General features: G+C 46.0%; 1 protein-coding gene across 1 annotated transcript in view; it reads left to right on the forward strand.

The window, feature by feature from the left end:
- The window catches only part of FAM169A (family with sequence similarity 169 member A), a 288635-nt gene that overhangs the window by 158171 nt on the left and 110163 nt on the right, over positions 1-20301 (forward strand). Inside the window, exons 8-10 of the mRNA XM_030193277.1 lie at positions 10925-11021; positions 17092-17108; positions 19589-19593. Coding sequence (XP_030049137.1) covers positions 10925-11021; positions 17092-17108; positions 19589-19593 — 119 coding nt within the window. The remainder of the gene's footprint in view (positions 1-10924; positions 11022-17091; positions 17109-19588; positions 19594-20301) is intronic.

A 20301-nucleotide genomic window follows, 5' to 3' on the forward strand; every position in this document is an offset into this window, starting at 1 on the left:
AGTAAAGCGACCCTGGCGGAAGACGAGACGGGCAGCAGAGTTTTGAACCGACTGGAGAGGGGAGAGGTGACTAAGTGGGAGGCCAGCAAGAAGCAGATTGCAGTAGTCTAAACGAGAGGTGACAAGGGTGTGGATGAGGGTTTTGGTAGAGTGCTCGGAAAGAAAGGGGCGGATTTTACGGATGTTGTAAAGAAAGAAACGACAGGTCTTGGCAATCTGCTGGATATGAGCAGAGAAGGAGAGAGAAGAGTCAAAGATGACCCCATGGTTTCGAGTTGAGGAGACAGGGAGAATGAAAGAGCCATCAACAGAAATAGAAAACGGGGGGAGCGGGGAGGTGGGTTTGGGGGGGAAAATGAGAAGCTCGGTTTTGGTCATGTTTAATTTCAGGTGGCGTTGAGACATCCAGACAGCAATGTCAGACAAGCACGCTGAAACTTTGGTTTGGATGCAAGGTGAGATATCAGGGGTAGAAAGGTAGATTTGGGAGTCATCAGCATAGAGATGGTAGGAAAAGCCATGGGACGAGATTAATGAACCAAGGGAAGAAGTGTAAATAGAAAAGAGGAGGGGACCAAGAACAGAACCCTGAGGTACGCCGACAGGCAGAGGGATAGAAGTAGAAGAGGATCCACCAGAGTGAACACTAAAGGTGCGGAGGGAGAGGTAGGAAGAGAACCAGGAAAGGACAGAGCCCTGGAATCCAAGTGAGGACAGGGTATCGAGAAGTATGCTGTGATCGACAGTGTCAAAAGCAGCGGAAAGATCAAGAAGAATGAGGATGGAATATTGACCTCTGGATTTAGCCAGTAATAGGTCATTGGAGACTTTAGTAAGCGCAGTTTCGGTTGAGTGGAGAGGGCGAAAACCAGATTGTAGTGGGTCAAGAATAGCATGTGAGGAGAGAAAATCAAGGCAGCGGCGGTGAACAGCACGCTCAAGTAATTTGGAGAGAAAAGGAAGGAGGGAGATGAGTCGGTAATTAGAGGGACAAGTAGGGTCGAGTGAAGGCTTCTTAAGGAGAGGTGTGACCACAGCATGTTTAAAGGCAGCAGGGACAGTCGCAGTGGAAAGTGAGAGGTTGAGAATGTGACAGATAAAAGGAATAAGAGCAGGAGAGATGGCATTAAGAAGGTGGGTGGGAATGGGATCAGAGGAACAGGTGGTACATTTTGAGGAAGAAAGGAGAAGTGTAGTTTCTTCTATAGTAACTTCAGGAAAGGAGGAAAGGGAATGAGGGGAAGGAGAGAGAGGGGAACGGACTAGTGGAGGGAGAGGTGGTGAGGTAGAGAAAGCAAGGTTTATCTTTTGAACCTTGTTGTGAAAGAATTCAGCAAGGGTCTGAGGAGATAATGAAGGGGGAGTTGGGGGAGGGGGCACCTTGAGGAGAGAGTTCAATGTGGTGAAGAGAAGTCGAGGATTAGAGCCAAGAGAGTTGGTCAGTTGGATATAATAATCCTGTTTGGCACGTAAAAGAGCAGATTGGAAGGAGGTCAGCATGAACTTAAAGTGTAAGAAATCAGCAAGGGCCTGAGATTTCCGCCAGAGGCGTTCGGCGGAGCGGGTACAGGAACGTAGGTAGCGGATATTAGAAGTCAGCCAAGGTTGGGGTTTTGTACACCTTACAGGGCGGGTCATCAAAGGTGCAAGAGTGTCTAAGGCAGAGGATAGAGTATTGTTGTAAGAAGAAACAGCCTCGTTGACAGACGTGGATGGTGCCACAGTAGAGAGGAGGTTTGAAACATGGGAGGATAGAGATGAAGGGTTAATATCGTGAAGATTCCTAGATAAATTAGATAAGATAGGACGGGACTGGGAGGGAGGAGATTTAAGTGTGAAAGTTATAAGATGGTGATCAGAGGAGGGAAGATCAGAGGCAAGGAAACTAGAGGGTGAACAGTTGGAGGAGAAGATGAGATCAAGACAAGTGACCATTTTGATGAGTGGGGGAGGTGGAGCATAGTTGGAGATTAAAGGAGGACGTTAAAGCGAGTAACTTGGAAATATAAGAGTTGGAAGGATCATTAGCAGGAATATTAAAGTCACCAAGGATGAGAGAGGGGGAGGAAGGATCATGGAAGAAGGCAAGCCAGGCGTCAAAGTCAATGAGAAAGGATGAAAGGGACTTATCAGGGGGACGATAAATGACCGCTATTCGAAGAGGCAGAGGAGAGAAAAGGCGGATAGAGTGGACTTCAAAGGAGGAAAAACAGTGAGATTGAGGTGGAAGAAGGGGTTGAAATCTGGAGGAGGGAGAGAGAAATAGTCCAACACCGCCCCCCAAGGCCAGCAGGGCGAGGAGTATGTGAAAATAGATAACTGCCATGGCACAGGGCTGCGACTGAAGCAGAGTCATCAGGGCAGAGCCAGGTTTCTGTTATGGCGAGCAGATGGAGGTGACGTGAGATAAAGAGGTCCTGGATATAGGTGAGTTTGTTACAGATAGAGTGTGCATTCCATAGGGCGCAAGAGAAGGGCAGAGAAGAGGATGGGAGTAGAGAAATAGAGATGAGGTTAGAGAGGTCGCGGTGAGATCTGTAGAGTTGGGATAATAGTTGGTGAGGGGGGGCCAGGATTGGGATTGATGTCACCGGCTGAGAGTAAGAGAAGGAGTAAAAGAGAGCGGAGGAGAGTAGGAGAGGTGTGGCCACGAAGGCGTCGAAGGCGAGAGGTATTTAGGTGGAATGGGGAAGGCAAAATGGACGGAAGAAAGAGGCGGAGATTAAAAGCCAAGAGGGAGGAAGAGGGTAGGAGAGAAGGTGAGGTGATGAAGTCGATGGATGGGCAGTGAGTTCCTGTAGCGGAGAGAGGTAGGGGGTGAGGGAAAAGATTAGGAAGGGACAGGGCTAGGAAGAGAATGTGATTAGGGGCCATAAATGACTGAGGTACTTTAGCAACTGGGAAGAAGATTAGATGTAAAGATGATAATGCGTGCGGCACCTAGAGCGGAGGCCCTGAGTGGATCGGAGTGGACCTGGGTGTCACCCCGGAGAAGGCTGTGAGGATATGCAGATGAGCTGCAAGTCCTCCACAGCACCTGAAAGGCAGCCGGTGGTAGAGCTGGGCACCTTTCAGCTGAGGAAAGGCTTACCAGGGGTTAGGCCGAAGCCAGCATTCCTCCCCCTGAGGGTCGCCTGATCCCACACATCCAAAAATTCTAAACTTTGATAATGATAATGAAATGTAAATTTCAAGTTATACTGTAGAGAGTTCAATTTGTTCATAAATTGTAAAAGAGATGTCTCAGAATCCTCCCAAATAAAGAATATGTCATCCAAGTAACGTTTCCAGTATGAAATATTACTGAATTCATCTAATGTATAAACCATCTGATCCTCAAATTTGGCTAAATACAACGTTGCAACAGAAGGAGCTAACGTTGCCCCCATCGCTATACCAGTTTTTTGTACTTAAAATTGTTGTTGAAAAAAGAAATAGTTATTTCCAATAACCAAATGAGCAAGTTTCATAAGAAATTCAGTAGAAATCCGATGAGGGGCAGAGCGTTGATCCAGTATTTCATGAATAATTCTTAAAGCCCCATCCTGCGGGATGACAGTATACAGAGAAGTTACATCAACTGTAACAAAAATGGAACTTTCTGTAAGTCTAACATCTTGAAGACTACAAAGAAAATCAGTCGTGTCCTTCAAATAGGATTTAACCTGCTGAGCGGCTGGTTTCAAAAAAATGTCCAACAATATAGACAGTGGCTCTAAGATGGTGTTACATAATGCCACAATCGGACGGCCAGGTGGACTGGAGATGTTTTTATGCACTTTTGGAAGGAAGTAGATCCTAGGAGTGTTCGGACATTCTAAGTACAGAAAACGAGCTTCACGTAAAGTCAGCATACCAGCAGCAGTGCCTTCTTCAATGAGGGTTTAATTGTCCTTTGAAGTTCCGGTAGAGGATCTACCATTAATTTCTCATAGGTCAACTCCTCATTTAGTTGCCGATAACATTTTTGCAGGTATTTATTAATGTCCCAGAGAACTACTGCTCCTTTGTCTGCCCGTACTATCAAGGTTTCACGTTGATTTTGTAATTGAATCAATGCTTCATACTGATTTTTAGAAAGATTATAAGAAGAAGCAGTCCATTTATACCTACTCTCCAATTTTTCCAAATCATTCAAAATGCATTTCTGAAATGCTATCACTGACGGATCCAAATTGTCCAACGGCATTCATGAAGACTTAGGGTGAACTAAAGAATTATCAGGAAGCGGTGGATTAACCAAAAAAATTTTTTTTTAATGCAGCTTCCTAAAGAACTTATATAAAGAGACTCACATAGAAAAAGGGTCATATTTAGTTGATGGAACAAATCCAAGTCCAAAATTTAATAGCTGTTCTTGAGCTAAGGAGATCACGTAAGAGGAAACATTTATTATTGCTGAGTTTGATTGGTATGAGCCCGAGTCTGATAGTATCTGCCTGGGCCCGACGGATCTCCTTGATTCATTTGGGTTTGAAATCGTATTTGCCGACCCCAGCGACCTCTGAAAAAAGGGCGGTGATTGTCAGAAGGTGCCTGGTTTCTTCCAGATTGAAAAGATCTTCTATCTTCCCCACTGGAGTCACTATTGCTCGTATTGCCATAAATACAGTTTCTGCTGTTGTTCTGGGAAGGCGATCCTTATTCATCCAGAAGTAGATTTGATTAGAAGCATAGTCTTTCATCCCGTTTAAATTTTTTTATTTTTAATTGACGAATAGATTCTCTTGTCAATTTCAATTTCAGTTGAATCATTACCTAGAATGTTAGCACGTTGAATTAATTTAGACATTTGATCGTCTGAGTATCCAAACATCTCCATCTCTGTTGTAGTCATTTTAATTGCTGTAGCTAAAGCTCGGTGGATGTACAAAGATACTCTATTTTTAAACCACCAAAATAGGAGAAATGTGGGGACTATAAATCAATATCCAAAATCATGTCCCAAACATTAACATATTCAGGAGGAAATTTCAAGATCTATTCAAAATATATTCAAATCAATATAGCAAGATATTTCTCATAATCTTATATACGCACTTATAGGGATTATCAGATCTATATGCATCTCGCAACCATATGAACAATCTTGTTCTATCGTTATAAACGAAATGGCGCGGTGCAAATCCTCATAGAATCCCACTTTTATTTTTGTATTTGTTTACTTTTGTTCAAAAACATTTTTTTAAATTCCAACGTATCTTTAATGGCAGCAACATAAAGACTTCAGGGAACCCCCGCCGACATGGCCAAGTTTCGCATAATGCTTTATCAAGGAAGAGGCTCTCTGCAATGCAAAAAAGTTAGTGAAGATTGTGCTGACATCCAAAAAGATTTCTTACAACTTAAAAATCTATAAAGAGTTATATTCTTTTACCATTATAACTTTCAATATGCTCCTGCATAAAAAGATGGCTGCGGCGTTTCAGCACGAGCCTCCCATTTAAATAAGCTACAGCTGATCACAAAAGAGACTCCAGGATTGGATAACCAGTCAAAACCTCCAGCCAATCAGATTAAACCAACGACCACCAGTCTATTTCAGAATTAAGACCGTCAGGATACAAAGATTTGAGCTGAAAGGTCCATCTTTGTTCTTTAGAGTTTAATAATTGAACAAATTATTTCATTTTTATGGAGAAGCCCCTTTTTTTCTTCATTCATCCATCATATTCTAACACTCATTCTAATTCATCACATCCACACCCCTCCCCTCATCATCCTATCCCATATTATTTTAACTGAGTTTTATTCCATGATTCAATATTTGAACAGTCTCGTCCCTTTACCATCACTGGTGCTATCTACTGCACCGGAACTACTCCAATGCACTTCCAAAAGTGTCTATCACGTAGCAAACCATCCCATGGACACTTCACTGCCCGCTGAACTTCGCTGAACTTTCATCACTCGATCGGGTCCAGATAGAAGGAGACTGTGAAGATACTAGTCCTCTGCAAATCTTTACACCATCCATTGAGATCTATATATTCCAACCCGCCTAAACCAGCTGCGATCTCATCCAGCTGCATTTCAACCAATGTAACACACAGTTCGAATAAATGTCCACCAAACAATAGTCCAACTCCAAAAAAAAAAAATAAATTTTTTTTTCTTATCTTTTTTTGTAACGTAAACCAGGTTCCCACCTACCAGAGATTTTGAGACTAGTGGGTCTGCACGAAAGCCGCTTCGCCATAGTTCTGTGAAATATTCAATGATATCCACCTTCCAGCAACCATATGTTTAAATGGCTGTCGCAATGATCTGCAAGGCCCCGCTGCCACTTCTTCCGTTTAACTCTGCTCCCAATCCCATCCGTTGCGTACTGCATGTTCAAATCATTGGGAGGGCAATGTCTGGAGAAAAACTTTGGCCCTATCCGCCGAGTCAAACATTTGCGGCTTCCCTTCCAGAAATACTTTTAGACGGGTAGGATAAAGCAAGGCAAACTGAATTTGTCTCCGATGTAACTCTCCACAGATTGGAGCGTAAGCCTTTCGCAACAGTGATACCCTGGAAGAGAAGTCCTGAAAACATAACACCCGCTGATTCTCAAACATTAGTGGTCCTTTACTCTTAATATTTCAGTTTTATGGACAAAATTCAGCAATTTAAAGATGAGCACTCGCGGGCGCGCCTCAGTGCTCCTCTGCGGGCCTAATTGATGCGCCCTCTCTATTCTCAGTACTCCCGCCTCTGGTTGTAATTGTAGGCTCTCACTTAACCATGTTTCCAGAAAGCTCCGAAGCTCCGGTTCAGCAACCTTTTTAGACAAACCCACCAAGCGTAAGTTTCCCCTTCTGGATCTATTCTCTGCATCATCCAACTGGTCTTCTAAGGTTTGCACCTTCTTTTGTAATTCTTCATGTCCAGTAGTCAGCTGTAGGACCTTATCTTCTAGATCCGGACACTCGCTAACAGCATGTTGCAAATTCTCCACTCAGTGCTTCCAGCCTGCCATCCATTATGTCAAGTTTGTCAGTGACCCCTTGAAATCGCCTGTCCAACGAAGCATCGATCGCATTTTTCACTTTGTTGACGATCTCCGCGACCCACACGGATCCTACTGTGCCTTGTCCGGAGTCGCCATCTTCTGCCATCTTGTTCTCGCTCTGGTGCGGTTTCTCCTTCTCTTTTCTCTGCACACGCGACACCATCGCCCTCGAACAGGTCGATTGATAGCCCCGTTACTTTAGGATCCTAAATTCACTGTTTATTGGGGTATGGTCAGCAACAAACCCTCTTTTTATAGCCAGTTGCGGGATGGGGCCCGGGAGTGCTCTCCTCTTACCGCCGCTCACTACCATGGCATCACGTGATCTCGATGGGGTTTTCTTTAATAGAGACAGCTATAGAAGTCTTCAACAATGCTTTCTAGTCATCATCCACAATAGTAGTGTCCAATTCCCATTCCCAATTAACTCTATTAACCCCTATGAAAAGTATAAGGTTTATGTGATAAGACCCTTGGTTGCCCCTAGAATCTTCACACAGATCCTCCAAATAGGAGTCTTCTCTACAAAATATGCTGTCTGGTAGTAGGGCCAGATTTAAAAAAAAGTGTTTTAACTGAGTATAGGCATAGACATCTGAGGGAGGGAGCTGATAGGGATTGGAGAGAGAGGAAAAGGAAACCCTCATCATCAAAAATTGCCCCTAGGTAGCTAAGCCCAAGAAGCCAATGGGAAGGGGTAGCTTCCCCTACTCCCGGAGGAGGAAACAGTGGATTGCGAAGAATAGGGTTGTGATGGGACAGAGGGAGATTCATGCTTAGCAAAAAAGGAATCACAATAGTAAAATGTAGCGGGAAATAGAAGGTCAAAAATCAGCCAACAGTTGCCAGAACTTGAGGGAGCCGAATAAGATGTTTCAACAGCTGGGGCACCACCATAGTTCAATATGTGCCCACAAATTAGAGGGATGGTCCTGGAATCAGTCTATCGCTGCACGATAATACTAGAAAAACTTTGGTACACCTAGCCCCCATTTGTTCCTGTCCTTATATAAAAAGGATTTAGTCTGACGCTGCTTATGCCAAACAAATTGGGCGATCCTGAAGACTGGACAGAAAATATCTCGGGAGTTGGAGTCGGAGCACCTGAAACATATACATCAAACAAGGGACAATATTCATTTTAAGTATCAGTTCTACCAAAAAAAAGAAAGTACCATAAGTCCCCAATGCTCTAAATCTCGGATCAGCTTCCGCAGTAAAGCTGGGTAATTGGCTGAGAATAACTCCTTGAGGAGAAAATCTTTTTTTAAAGCAGCTAAAGTTGGCTGAGCAAGGCCAAAAGCCAGACCCATTATCTTGGTCATATTCACTTATAACAAGAGACGGCCTTCAAAGATTAGTAAAGAAATCGGTGGACAAGTAAGGGATAAAAGAACTTTGTCCACAAACAGTGCTATTTTTAATTCCCTGCCCCCCCCCCCCCCCCCCCCACCTCCACCCCAACTCATATTTGGGTTAGCTTGCACTGCTGCAGTAAATGGCTCCATGACCATTGCAAATAAGAGGGAAAAGGGACATCCTTGGCAAGTACCCCTCTGTGAGAGGGAACATTCAGAGTTTCCTACATTAATATGGGACACAAGCTTTAGGCGAACTATAAAGTTCCTGGATCCATAGATGATAAGAAAGGCCCAATGCCAGACTTATCCGGCACCTTATCCCAAGATAGCCAATGTACCCTGTCAAATGCCTTCTTGGCGCAAAGGCGCTCCCTCTTGAACAGAATTGAGTATCAATTCTAACAAGGGGTTAAATTATCAGCAAAGTCCTTATAGAATTCATTGGAATGGCCATTCAAGGCCTGGGTGCTTCACAGATGGAAGTTCCTTAACGACCTGCAAAACATCTTGCACAGTAATTTTTGCCTTCACGGTAGCTTTTTGAGTAGGGCTTAATGAAGGCCCAGCCCAGCCACTGCTGCTAAGTATTAATAGCCTCAGGATGAATATGGCATCACAAGAGTACAGTGGCTTGTTAAAAGTGCTGGAAGTGGTCCTGAAACTAAATGGATTTAGTCAGGAATGTCCCATAATATAATATATGTAATACAATGTAGTACGTACTTCTACCTCTTACTATCCATAAGAATTCTATGTGGCTTACAAGTCAAAGAAGCGTGGACATTACCAGGAAAACTATAATTGAATCTAATAATTATATATTTACAATATATTATTGAAATGATTTGTTAAAAATAAGTTTTGAGAGCCTTTCTAAAATAATTATAAGCTTCCTGATACTCAGTGGTAAAGAATTTCACCAATGGGTGGATTGCAATGAAAACAAATCATTGAATACTTTCTTATAGACTAACTGTTTTGGATTTGGATGTTGCAATAATAAGGAAGCCTATCTGAAAGAGCCCTATTCTGTGAGATTTACAAGGCTAACCTGGAGAAAACCCATGGATGATAAGAAAGGTTATGGTACATAGTTTAAAAACAATGTGAGCATTAACCGGAAGCCAATGCAGGTTCAACAGCAGAAGAGAAGCTGATTCAAACCTAGATGATGAATATATCAGGCAAAATGTGTATTCTACTACTACAATCATTTCTATAGCGATACCAGTCGTACGCAGTGTCTGCAGCTTTTAATCAGTCCTAAGATGATATTAGTGTGAGATAGAAGTAAAGTTTGAGTGATAATTCTAAAGGCAGTGAAGTTAAGACTAGATCTGATCCTTTGCAGTTTTCTAATTACATAAAATACTTACTAGTCACGATTTGATATGTGATTTCGATGTGAGAGTTCATCCAAAGTTACACCTAGGTTTTCTCTTTCACTCTTAAAATGTGTCTATCAGCTCGGACCCTCCACAACTTAATAGCCAAAGTCTACCAGGTTTATTAGTACATTCATAATGGGCTTGCTTTATATAATTATTGACTGTTCATAAATGGTTGAAAGTCACAATTTATCAGCCTAGAGCTCCTGAAGAACCGACACAGACCCAGAGGCCTTGTGCCGCCCCTCCAGAAGCTTAAGCTGGGATAGACATTGAGCCAAACAAGTTTGCTGGGCTCTAGAATGGTGGCTAGCTTTTATGCAAAAACATATCCCCTAGTCACCGCATTAAGTGAATCCCAGATGATACCAAGAGATGGGCCAGAATTGATATTAATATCCAAATATTCCAGCAAGGCATTTGAATAGCCCTTACAAATCTCTACATCTTGCAATAATAAATTATCTTTCATTTCCTCACAAAGGGTTGGTACAGTAACCCATACCAGTGTATGGTCTGAGATAGTAGTATGACCAATAGCAGAGAGACATCCCCACATCTGGCAAATTCCTGTTCAAAAAATATAATCTAAGCTAGAATATGTACCATGGGTATGGGAATAAAAAGTATGGCCAAGTCGCTAGGCATCAAACAGTCCTAAACTCTCAACCATCTGCACCAGGGCATGAAACATCTTATGGTCTATTCCCAAAATAATCCTGCCCTTGACAAAAACCTGCAGCACAGAGAGAAGCTTAACAAAAAAAAAAAAAAAAAAAACTCATCTTGGTGCCACAGTCACCTCTTCCTGATCCAACAAAAGATGAAGTAGAAGGAAGCGACCATTGGGGACCTGTTTGTGTAAAAGCTGCACTCGAACCGTAGCGTGGAGCAACATGGCCACACACTTTCTTGGCCCCATGCACTGCAGTCACCTATGGTGTTTCTTCTTTGAGAAATAAATCAAGGATTCCAGTTTCAATTACTGTTAATCTACTACTTACATTTTCAAAAAAAAAAAAAAAAGGAAATTAAAATATATTATAATCATGCTTGCTGCTCTTTAGTAGTAATGTATTCTATTTCTACAATACATTGTGAAGACAAAAGAAAAAGTTTGAAGTAAGTTGCTACTGACTGTGATTTCTGATATGTGTTTTATGTTTTCCTAAGAACAGGAGCTTCTGAAATTGTAAAGCCTTCATCAGGTACAGGAGACTGCTCACTTCATTCTTCAACAGAAGATCAAAGCACCCTGAAAGTGACCGTCAGCCAGTCAGTGCAACACAACTGCATGTAGGTACACAGTCTGTGTTCAAGTCAGAGAGATGCGTATTTTTTTTCACATTTGAACTCCTCTGTAACTATCCCTCCAGTACATGCCCTTCTCTCACCACAGCTCCTGAATCAGCTCCCAGGCCTCTCCTCCCATTCCCAGCCCACATCTCTCATCTGTCCCTTTTCCCAGTCCCAGCATTAGATCACTTCTTTAATCCCTATCCCTAGTCCTCTGTTATCTCTGAGGCCCCTCCTCCAATCCCCAGCCACATCTCTCATCTGTTCTTCTCCCAATCCCAGCATTAGATTACTTCTTTAACACCTATCCCTAGTCCTCTGTTATCTTTGAGCCCCCTTCTCCCTAACCCCAACATCAGACCCTTTTCCCAGCCCAAAAATCAGACCCTTCTGATACCCTAGACCTGCCAAAATAAGCCTCCTTTTGCCATCCCCAGACTCAAATCAGCCCCTCAGCTGCCTGTTCCCAGCTTTAGCCTATACATCACTCATCTCCAAGCCCCAGCTGCCTCCTCCTCCTCCCACCTTGTCATCCCACAGCTCCCATTTCCCATTCCTAGTACCAGCACTTTTAAGTCCCCTGCAGAGTGATGGGAGCTTGTCTCTCCACTACTGCAGCTTTGCTATCCTTGGCTGGCTGTGGCTACCAACACCCAATGCTTGTTAATATTGGAGAGCAGCTACATCCCAATTCCTTGTTCTCTGATTTTAACAAGCTTATGATGCTGGTGGCCAGAGCTGGTCATTGATAAGCAGAGCAGCATCAGTGAAAAGACAAACTCCTGCAAGGTTGACCCAAGGGTATTTGACACCCTAGACAAAACTTCAAATATATGCCTTCACCCCATCATGGGTTGGCTCAACACCCTCCTTCCCAATTTCCCCAGGGCTCTTGCACTCTCGACTATACTTTTGTGTCCCTTATGTAAATTGCTGAAGCCATTTGGTGTGGCCTATCGAGTCTACAGAGATATTCCAATTTTTTGTTCCAATAAGAGTAACAATGATTTGCTACCATAGCAAGGTTACAGGAGGTGTTTGAGGGGATATTGGAGTGAATGACAGATAACCTCTTGTGGTTGAATGTGAGTAAACAGAGGTGTTAGTTTTCCTCTGATTCTACTCCAATTACCCCCATTATTTCTCTGGCTGGAACTTCTATTGCTGTTTCTCGTGGTCTGGAATCTAGTAGTCCTATTGGACTCACCTTTGTTCTTTAGACACCAGATTCAGGCAGTGATTAAAATTCTTTAAATTACTATTTTGAGTAAGTTGTGACTTACGTTATCTTGGGGTGATTTCCAAAAGGTACAAGCAGTGAGTTTAGTACTTTGGATTATTGTACCATTGTATATTTGGACTTGCCTGTTTTGTGTATACAATCATGCAGACAGTACAGAATTCTGCTGTTTGCTTTTGTATGGACTTTCAAATTTTGAACATGTAACTCCTTTACTGTGGCAGTTGCACTGGCTTCCTGTGGTACGAAGAATCAAATTTTAAATTGTTGCTGCTAGTTCATTTGGGATTACGTCAGGATTCTTTTTGTCTGTGTAGTGTATTGCAATGTTATGTTATTGCTATCAAGATCACTGCAGTCAGCAAGTGCTTGTGTACTTGTTGTGCCATCTTTAAGACTTCCATATCATCATGCTGATCAATCCATAGACTGGTGGGTTGTGTCCATCTACCAGCAGGTGGAGATAGAGAGCAATCCTTTTGGCCTCCCTATATGTGGTCATGTGCTGCCGGAAACTCCTCAGTATGTTCTCTATCTCAGCAGGTGGTGGTCACACACAGCAGCACGCTCTGGCTAGGTCTCCAAGCCTAATTCTTAGGGGTTGAGGGCTCTTCTTGAGCAAGTGCAAACCTGGTGCCAGGTCCCTCCTTTTCTCCCCCCTCCGCTGGCTCGTTTAAAAAAAAAATGTTTTTTTTGAACATCCCTTAAGGGCGTTTATTTCAACGTTTATATCAGCGTTTTATTGCAGCTGCTCCACTGGGACACCAGTTCGTTGGAGTGAGAAGCAGGTAATTTTACCTTTTGTAGCGGGCAGGGGTTCCCCATCGGTCTCACACGTGGCTAATGGCGTCGGGAGGGCGGAGGGGCGCGACGAATCGCTCCCTGGGACTGCGTGCCGCGTTCTTAGCGGGGTGGGGGAGGTCAAAGCCTGTAAATCGCCTTTTTGGGGCGTCAGTTTGGAGTCCGGTCAGTGTCCCGGTTCGTCCTCCGGTGCGGTGGTTTTTCCCGCCATAAGCGCCCATCCCCCCGCTGCTCGCCCCCTCCATTTTGGCCAGCCACTCTGCTCGGATGGCTTCTTCTTGGCCGCCCTCAAGGTGGGAGACGTTCCATGCTATGGTCGCCCTTGATCGGGCAACGGCAAAAAAGCGGTAAAAGTTAAGCGCCGTTCTTACCGCGCGGCTCCTTCTCGGAGTTTCGCGCCGGACGCCATTTTGGATGCACAACATGCTTCTCCCCCGCTCTTGCGAGCGGCCGGTTTGAGGGTGCGTCTAGGGCTGTGGCCCAGGCTGCAGAAGTGCACAGTTTGGGGGGTTTCTCCCCTGAGTTCATTTTGCTGCTGCATCAGGCCTTTCTTATGCAAAACGCTGCCCTGCTCCCCTGTCTGATAAAGGGGTTGAGGCCTCCGGAAGCAAACGCCCTCGGGTGGATTTCCAGGCCCTAGAGGACTCGGTCTCCTCTGATGTAGATGAGGGCAGCGTATCTGAGTTCTCCCAACGGTCCTTGGGGGATTCCTTGGAGGAAACGATGACCCCTCTGCAGCGCGGATCTTTCGCTCAGAGGATTTGCCCAACCTGTTAGTGCAGGCCATGAGCATTTTGAAGATTTCCTCTCCGGAGGACGTCTCTCCCTCAGCCTCTGCTGGCTCTGCCATCATGCTGGGGACGAAGCGCCCGCCTAGAACCTTCCACGTGCATGATGCCATGCACACCTTGATTTCGGCTCAATGGGATTTCCCAGAAGTGAGCCTTAAAGTGGCTAGGGCTATGTCCCACCTCTATCCTCTGCCTGAAGGTGACGGGAGGCCTTTCTTTGGCCTACCCTGGATTCTTTAATCACTGCGGTGACTAAGAAAACGGCGTTGCTGGTGGAAGGTGGCACGGCCCTAAAGGACGCCCAAGACAGAAGATTGGAGGCAGCTTTAAAGTCGTCCTTCGAGGCGACTGCTTTAAGTTTGCAGGCCTCAGTTTGCGGCTCCTATGTGGCCAGGGCGTGCCTGACGATGGTGCAGCGGGCTTCCCCCTCGGATCCTTCCTTGAGGGCTGATTGGCCGGCCCTGGAATCGGGCTTGGCCTACTTGGCAGACTTGCTGTATGATGTCTTCAGAGCCTCAGCTAAAGGTATGGCTCAGACAGTCTCTGCACAGCGCTGGCTTTGGCTGAAGCATTGGTCTGCTGACCACGCCTCTAAGTCTCGCCTGGCTAAGTTGCCTTTTAAAGGCAAGCTGCTCTTTGGGGTCGAGCTGGACAAGATTTGTGACCGATCTCGGCACATCTAAGGGCAAGAGGTTACCGGAGGCCAGGCTCGGGCCAGTGGTGTCCGCCCCGGTTCCTCCAAAGGACGGTTTCAGGAAGCCCGTCGGTATCGCCTGGGCAAGTCGGGCTCCTCTGCCCCCTCTTCCTTCAAAAGGAACTTCTCCCCCAAGCAGCATTCCTTTCGCAGAGACCGCCGTCCCGGAGGTGCGTCCTCCGGTCCTCCCCCAGGGTCTCGTAGCCAATGACGGGGCCCTGGTCCATGGCTCAGAGCAGATTGGAGGACGCCTATCCTCGTTTCTGGGCGAGTGGACCAGGGTAACTTCAGACGCTTGGGTGCTGGAAGTCATCAGAGACGGCTACAAGCTAGAGTTCTGCCGACCCTTATGAGACGGGTTTGTGCACTCTCCCTGCAAGTCTCCGGTCAAAGCTGTGGCAGTGCAGCAGACTTTGGACAATCTGATCCGCCTGGGTGCGGTCGTTCCAGTGCCAGAAGATCAGCTTGGCAAGGGACATTACTCCATTTACTTTGTGGTACCAAAGAAAGGAGGTTCTGTGCGGCCTATCCTCGACTTCAAAGGGGTCAATCGGGCCTTGAAAATTCGACACTTCCGAATGGAGACTCTCCGCTCTGTTATAGCGGCAGTGAAGGCAGGGGAGTTCCTGGCATCGTTGGACATCAAGGAAGCTTACTTGCATATTCCCATCTGGCCTCTTCATCAACGGCTTTCTGCGTTTTGCAGTCCTGGGCCGACACTTCCAGTTCAGAGACCTCCCGTTCGGGTTGGCTACTGCTCCGCGGACCTTCTCCAAAGTAATGGTGGTCATCGCGGCCTTCCTACGCAAGGAAGGAGTACAAGTCCATCCTTATCTGGACGACTGGTTGATCCGAGCCTCCTCTTATGCAGAGTGCGGCAGAGCTTCAGACCGGGTGATTGCTCTTTTGAGCTCCCTGGGGTGGATCATCAACTGGGAGAAAAAGCCAGCTGCGCCCGACTCAGTCCCTGGAGTATCTGGGAGTTCGTTTCGACACCCAAGTGGGCAGAGTGTTCCTGCCAGACAATCGGATTGTCAAGCTTCAGGCTCAGGTGGACCAGTTCCTAGTAGCCTCTCCTCTTCGGGCTTGGGACTATGTGCAGCTGTTGGGCTCTATGACGGCCACGATGGAAGTAGTGCCCTGGGCCAGGGCCCATATGAGACCTCTACAGCACTCTCTGCTGCAGCGATGGACTCCAGTGTCGGAAAATTACGCTGTGCGCCTTCCCTTGGATCCAGTGGTGCGCAAGGCGCTGAGCTGGTGGCTGAGGCCAGACAAGCTGTCCGCAGGAATGCCTCTTTTGACCCCGGGGTGGGTTGTCGTCACGACGGACGCCTCTTTGACGGGCTGGGGAGCCCACTGCTTGGGAAGGACAGCGCAGGGGCTCTGGTCTCCTGCAGAGGCAAAGTGGTCTATCAACCTCCTGGAACTCAGAACCATTCGGTTGGCGCTTTGGATTTTCTCCCGGTACTGGAGTTGAAGCCAGTACGGGTCCTGTCGGACAATGCCACAGCTGTGGCTTATGTCAATCGCCAGGGAGGTACCAAGAGTGCCCCTCTAGCCAAGGGAGGCCATGAATCTATGCCAGTGGGCGGAAGCGAACCTGGAACAGCTGTTGCGGCCCACATTGCTGGAGTCATGAATGTCAAGGCGGACTTTCTCAGTCGCCATACCTTAGATACCGGAGAGTGGCAGCTATCTGCTCAGGCGTTCTTGGACATCACGAAGCGCTGGGGCCAGCCGAGCCTAGATCTGATGGCGTCATCGGCCAATTGCCAAGTGCCGCGCTTTTTCAGCAGAGGACGGGACCATCGATCTCTGGGAGTAGATGCTCTTCTCCAACAGTGGCCGACACAGGAGCTTCTCTATGTGTTTCCGCCCTGGCCCATGTTGGGCAGGGTGCTAGACCGGGTGGCAAAGCATCCGGGCCGGATAATCTTGGTGGGTCTGGACTGGCCTAGACGTCCCTGGTATGCGGACTTGATCAGGCTTTCAGTGGACGGCCCTCTGCGGCTGCCTGTGGAGCAGGGCCTGTTTCATCAGGGTCCCGTGGTGATGGAGGATCCCTCCCCCTTTGGTCTTACGGCCTGGCTATTGAGCGGCAGCGTCTGAGGAAGAAGGGCTTCTCAGACAAGGTCATCGCCACTATGCTGAGAGCGAGGAAGCGCTCTACTTCTACTGCTTACGTCAGGGTTTGGTGTACCTTTGCATCGTGGTGTGAGGCAGGCTCTCTTTCTCCCTTCACTGCTCCAATTTCTTCAGTGTTGGTGTTCCTGCAAGAAGGTCTAGAGAAAGGCCTGTCGCTCAGTTCCCTTAAAGTCCAGGTAGCGGCTCTGGCTTGCTTCAGGGGTCGCCTGAAGGGTGCTTCCCTGGCCTCGCAGCCAGATGTGGTGCGCTTTCTCAAGGGAGTTAATCACCTGCGCCATCCTCTGCACTCAGTTTTACCTGCGTGGAATCTCAATCTGGTGCTAAGAGCCTTGCAGAAGCCGCCTTTTGAACCCTTGTCGCGGGCATCTCTGAAAGACCTGACGTTGAAAGCCGTCTTTTTGGTGGCTATCACTTCAGCCAGAAGAGTTTCTGAGCTCCAGGCGCTATCATGTCGAGAGCCCTTTCTGCAGTTCACTGAGGCAGGAGTGTCTATTCGCACAGTGCCTTCCTTCCTGCCCAAGATTGTTTCTCGCTTCCATGTGAATCAGCAGCTCTGTCTACCCTCCTTTCGTAGGGAGGACTACCCAGAGGAGTACTCTGCTCTCAAATATCTAGATGTGAGACGAGTCATCATCAGATACTTGGAAGTGACCAATGATTTCCAGAAGTCGGATCATCTGTTTGTGCTGTTCCCAGGTCCTCATAAGGGTCTGCAGGCTGCCAAGCCTACAGTAGCACGATGGGTCAAGGAAACCATTGCAGCGGCTTGTGTGGCCGTGGGGAAGGTGCCGCCTATCCGGCTGAAGGCTCACTCTACTAGAGCACAGGCGGCCTCGATGGCAGAGGCCGGGTCCATTTCCTTGGAAGAGATTTGTAGGGCGGCAACTTGGGCATCGGCTCATACCTTCTCCAGACATTACCGCTTGACTGTGGCTGCTCGGGCGGAGGCCCAGTTGGAGCTTCAGTGTTGCGGTCAGGGATTTCTATGTCCCGCCCTGGGTGAGTACTGCTTCGGTGCATCCCACTAGTCTATGGATTGATCGGCATGATGATATGGAAGGTAAAATTATGTATCATACCTGATAATTTTCTTTCCATTAATCATAGCTGATCAATCCATAGCCCCTCCCAGATATCTGTACTGTTTATATTCTGGTTGCATTTCAGGTTCAAGTTTAGTCTTCAGTTCTTGTTCAGGAGGACTCCGTGTTCAAGTTTTTTCAATTGGATTCTTCAGGAGTAGAGACGATTTTGTGTTACAGTGAGCTGCTGCATTCCTCTCCCCTCCGTTTTACGGGCTGGATTGAGACCTAAATTCTGCCGGCGCTCCCTCCCGCTTCGGCGGCTGTAGGGCAGCTTTGTACCCCTCCCGCTTCGGCGGTGTTAGGGTCAGTCAGCTCCTCCCGCAGTTGCTGTTGCAGGATAAGCCAGATCCCCCCGCATCGGCGGGTGTAGTGTCCTTCCCCCGCTCCGCAGGGATGTGCTGGACGGATTCCCCTCCCCCACTTGTGTGGGGATGAGCTGGGTTGATTCCCCTCCCCCGTTTTTGGCGGTGGTGAGCTGGGCAGAGTGTCCCTTTGTGGGTGTAATTCTCTAAGTGCTCAGTCCTGCGGATGGAGCTTTGATATCGACATACTGAGGAGTTTCCGGCAGCACATGACCACATATAGGGAGGCAAAAAGATTGCTCTCTATCTCCACCTGTTGGTAGATGGACACAACTCACCAGTCTATGGATTGATCAGCTATGATTAATGGAAAGAAAATTATCAGGTATGATACATAATTTTACTTTTTGAATCTGAATATTACAATAACTGGCATGTTTTCTGTAGCTGGCCTCTCAGAGTGGAACAAGCTGCTCTTAGCACTGAAGTTGCAACAGAATGTAACGTCTTTTAAATTGATACTAAAGTGTCATCTGTTAAGCCAAACTTTTGACCTCTTATGATTTGTCTGTGCCTCACTGACTCTTCCTGGTTGCATTTGTGCTAGTTAGTTGTCCTATTATATTTTATATTTTAATTATGTATGCTGTTTTGTTACCCTGCCCGCCTTGGATAAAGACTGGCTATAAAACATAAACATCTCCCCCCCCCCCCCCACCCAATGTCCCCTTATAGTGTCCAGCATCTCTCTCCTTCCTTTCACCCTCCCCATAGTCTCCAACATATTGCTCTCCTTTCTTCCTGCTCTCCTTCCCTTGTGAGGTATTAGGCATCTTACCTCCCTTCCCTCAGGGCAATGTGATTGCATCTGTACAAGTTCAAGGCCTGGTGGGTCCTACCCCTTTTAATTCCTGTTTTGGAGAGAGCAGAATCCAGCAGGCCTTGAGCATGCATGTATGCTCGAGGCCCTGCGCTGGTCCTGATGCATCTTCTGTAGATGTTGACTGTTATTGCCACCCTGGGTGAAGGGAAGTAAGATGCTGAACACCTCATGTTGGAGGGAAGGAAGGAAGGAGAGGGATGCTGGAGGGGGAGCAGTGTAGGATAGAAATTCTGGAGTGTTGTAGGCAGACAGGTCAACTCTGTCCATCGCTCTACAGGTTAAGTCGGTGATACCCAAACTTGTCCCGGGGGATCCTCAGCTAGTCGAATTTTCAGGATAGCCATAATGAATATGCACTCCAAGTTATTTGGCTAGTTAAACTAATTTCCTAGTCAACATATAATTAATTATAATAAATCAAAAAACCTAGTTACTCCTCCTATCTTTACTTTTCTATAATCATTATAACCAAATTACATTTTAATAAGAATAAAACATTCATAATTTATGTGGAGGTGGGGGAACTGGGTTCGATTCCTACTGCAGCTCCTTGTGACTCTGGGCAAGTCACTTAACCCTCCATTGCCCCAGGTACAAATAAGTACCTGTATATACTATGTAAACTGCTTTGAATGTAATTCCAAAAACCATAGAAAGGCGGTATATCAAGTCCCTTTCCATTTCAATATTGCAAAAATATATATTTTTAATGTATTTATATTATTTAAGGTGCACAGTACATCCTCGTAACTCCACTCTGGGATATTATGTTATCCTGAAGGAAATCATTGCACCTTCACTGCTGTAATTGTTTTTCATATATAGTACTCTATATAATAAACTTCGTTTTATTTATCTTTATGATATGCGCTTCCAGTGTTATCTTCTGCTTTCTTAAATATTCCAGAGGAAACTTTCCAAATTGTGCTCCACCCTCGTGAATTTCAAAATCAAACACAGGCAAAATGAAAAAAATAATTGAACAAAATATACAAAATCCACTGAAGGTAAAAACGGGTCCCAAAAGCAAATATCCCAGAAACTCTAGATGATCCTAAAAATATCACATGAAAAAGGTTTCATCGATCTCGCAATTGTCCACATTCTTCAACCCTATCTTATTATCCAATTCTTTAGGTTCTGTCCTCTTCTTGCCATTAAAAAGTCAACTTCCTATAATCCAAAAAATCACTTTGTGATGTTACTCAAACAACTCTCAAACTCCTGTGTTCACTTCCATTCTGTCTCAACATGCACTTCTTCAGGAGACCAAACTGCAAAAAAAAAAAAAAAATGCTATATTACTTCCATTCAC

The sequence above is a fragment of the Microcaecilia unicolor genome, chromosome 2 (genome assembly GCF_901765095.1).
Source record: "Microcaecilia unicolor chromosome 2, aMicUni1.1, whole genome shotgun sequence".
Lineage (NCBI taxonomy): Eukaryota > Metazoa > Chordata > Amphibia > Gymnophiona > Siphonopidae > Microcaecilia > Microcaecilia unicolor.